At 29.4% G+C, this 3,207-nt stretch overlaps 1 protein-coding gene across 1 annotated transcript; it reads left to right on the forward strand.

Annotated features, from left to right (window-relative positions):
* Positions 1-1,108: 1,108 nt before the first annotated feature.
* On the forward strand, positions 1,109-2,098 carry LOC107475063 (LOB domain-containing protein 12). Its single transcript, XM_016094713.3, has 2 exons — positions 1,109-1,364; positions 1,673-2,098. Exons 1-2 carry the CDS (start codon positions 1,209-1,211, stop codon positions 2,060-2,062), a joined length of 546 nt encoding a protein of 181 aa, XP_015950199.1. The 5' UTR covers positions 1,109-1,208; the 3' UTR covers positions 2,063-2,098.
* Positions 2,099-3,207: the final 1,109 nt, after the last annotated feature.

Below are 3,207 nucleotides of genomic sequence, written 5' to 3' on the forward strand. Positions count from 1 at the left end.
TGAGCGTGTTTATTTCCATTTGAAAGTCCGAGACAACAAACATTCACGTTGAACTCTTCTCTCCAGGGTAGTCTCGGTCCAAGTTAGGGTTCCAATTAAGTTTTCTGCCTCACAAAAACCTATAGAAAGTGAACTATACTAGTTAATTATTTTCTTAATATACTCCATCTGTCCAAGATTAATAGCTGTATCATAACTCGCTATTTAGAGCACATAAATACATGAGTACTTCGGATATTAAATGCATGTACGACCACTATAAAATATGTTATATATATCTAGGTGATGCATGTATGGATGGAATATTTTTTATTTAATTAATTATTGGTTTAGAATTTAAATTTTAAATATAACATAATAATGTCGAGAGAGTTGAATTCTTAAATGCTAGAATATATTATATAGTAATATTTGTGATATTCAACAAACTATGCTAATTTTTATATGGAATAATAGTAATAATGTAATTAACTAATAATACTTACATTTATTATATGCCTTTTAATTTGAGATGATAAGTAATTACGTCAAACGCATTTTACAATAATATAAGAATATATATTATATGTTCATATAAAATAAAATATATTTACATAATTGCATTAATAGAAAATACAAATTAAATCTTATATATATAGAATAGAAAGTTTAAGAGTCAAATGTGTACGTGAAAACTACACAAGTGCATGGATTGCCAACCTATCACGCGCCTTGGGCAGTGTTTGACCACCGCCTAGGAACTTAATTAGTTATATTATATAACCCCTTGAATTCATTATTTGCCCTTCACTCTTTGACTTTATTGCTCCCTTAAGTACCTTGTAAATGCCTCAAATACCATTGTCTAAACTTGTAATTTTAACATGTGAACCACATTTTTATAAATGGTCTTCATGGGAAGAAGTGGTTTCTATATTTCTTCCTTAGTACATCAACTCCATATTTATTTATATTTATTAACAAATAAATTCATGGTTTCACAAGAAGTGCATGTGCATCTAGTGATGCTACACACTCTAGGCAGCGCAAAGCGACTTTAATCTCACCGTCCATTATATATATTATAAATAAGGGATTTTAAGCTCAATCTCTTAAATGCCAAGCTTCATTGTGCTGTGTTTCACGTTATTATATACTACTCTTCATATACATATACATCAAATGTCACAATAACAAAATAAAAAAGGACAATCTTTAATTTGTTTCCAATGGGGGGTTCCTCACCTTGTGCTTCTTGCAAATTGTTGAGGCGGCGTTGCACCAAAGAATGCATCTTTGCTCCTTATTTTCCTTCTGATGATCCTCGCAAGTTTGCCATTGTGCACAAAGTCTTTGGCGCTAGCAATGTCAGCAAAATGCTTCAGGTATCTCTCTCCAACTCTTTCTTACCTTCTTTTTTTCATCCATCAAATCTTTTAGATATACATATAAACAAATATTTCAAATTAATTCTTCAATATGTCTAAACTCTAAAGCTTAGCATATAGAAAATTTGCCAATTATTGATGGGAATATATGGATATGCCTACTTAAGAATTTGTGTATGCTATATATTGAAATTAATGTTAATAAATTACTAGCATCCATCTATTATTGTTCTCTATGATTATTGTGCAATAAGGTTAATAATTTATTATTTATTAAATTGATGTATGTATGTATGTATGTATAGGAACTTCCAATTGATCAAAGAGGAGATGCTGTAAGCAGTTTAGTTTATGAGGCAACTGCAAGAGTGAGAGACCCTGTGTATGGTTGTGTTGGAGCAATATCATACCTTCAAAATCAAGTTACACAATTACAAATGCAACTTGCAGTGGCTCAGGCAGAGATTCTAAGCATCCATCAGATGCAACAAGACCCTTCTAATAACAATACTACCTTATTACCAAGTCAATTATTAGATCAAGATTATAGTGAAAAGTTTCTGCTCCTATCATCAGCTGAAAACAATAACAACTATGACTTTCTTCCCCAATATCTTAGCTTTGCTTCTTCTTCTTCTTCTTCTTCAAATGTATTCCAAGACTCTGAGCCTCTTAAGAGAGAGTCTTTTTGTTAACTTTATCAATGAATTTTATTAGTTCTGTTCATCAAACTATTATTATTATTATTATTATTATTATTATTATTTGGGTCTGCTGAGAATATACCTTTTGTCTTGTATAAGTGCATGCTTGTTTGTGTTTATCATGTTAGAGAGACACGTATAGGGAAATGGGGCCCGAAAAGAAAGACAAAAGAGAAAATTTTTAACAAGGGAGAAATTTTGGTAAGCATAATTTTGGATTCTATATATATATAATTTTTAGTCAGTAAAATTTTAAATGTTTATATTTTATTTCTTACCCATTAATTATTGTTGATGTAGCAAGATGTAAAATTAAAAAGGAAATTGTATTGAACCAAAATAAAATACCAAAAGAAAAACTTTATAATAATAAAAGATTTATTGAAGTTTATATATTATTTATAAAGAATTAATGTAAGTATTATTTAATGAGCATCATGTGCAAATATTATTATAACATAAATCAAGAACATGAATGTTTAATGACAGGAAAAGAGTAGGAAAAAAGAAAATGATAAAATAGAAGAATCAGGATGTACGGGTCAAATTCTGCATGTGAGATTTGGCTTACACAGATGAGGATAATTATATTTACAATAATAAATCATGTTCCATGTCTTATTTTGCACAAATGTTCCGTCGACCCTACTTGAAATCATCGTATTCACATTGATACATAGTAAACATATACCTTTTCTGAAGGAAACTTTGATTCTTAATTAAGATATGTCTGGTAGTTGAAAGATAAAAATAGGATAGACATTGTCATAAATATGAGAGAACGAGTGAGACAAAGAGCAAGAGATAAGAGGTGGAAAATACAGGGTGGATTAGAATTAGGAAAATGCATGTAAAAGATCGAGAAGAGTATCAATAGTTAGAAAATGAGGTTTTTTTCATCTTTATTAATAATTTTTTTGAAGATATTTTGAAGAATGAATTATTCTATCAATTTAATTGGACTCGATACATTAACAATATTTATCTATCATGAAGTGATAATATGTATATTTTTGTATTTGTTCAATACACAATAAAAAGTGGAACTCTAAAGATTATAACAGAAATGAATTGAATGAGGTTAAAAGGGAAGATTGTGTGTGTGGGAGAAGCGAAGTATAGAAGGACAACTAAAA

This window comes from Arachis duranensis, chromosome 1 (genome assembly GCF_000817695.3).
Source record: "Arachis duranensis cultivar V14167 chromosome 1, aradu.V14167.gnm2.J7QH, whole genome shotgun sequence".
Taxonomy (NCBI): Eukaryota; Viridiplantae; Streptophyta; class Magnoliopsida; order Fabales; family Fabaceae; genus Arachis; species Arachis duranensis.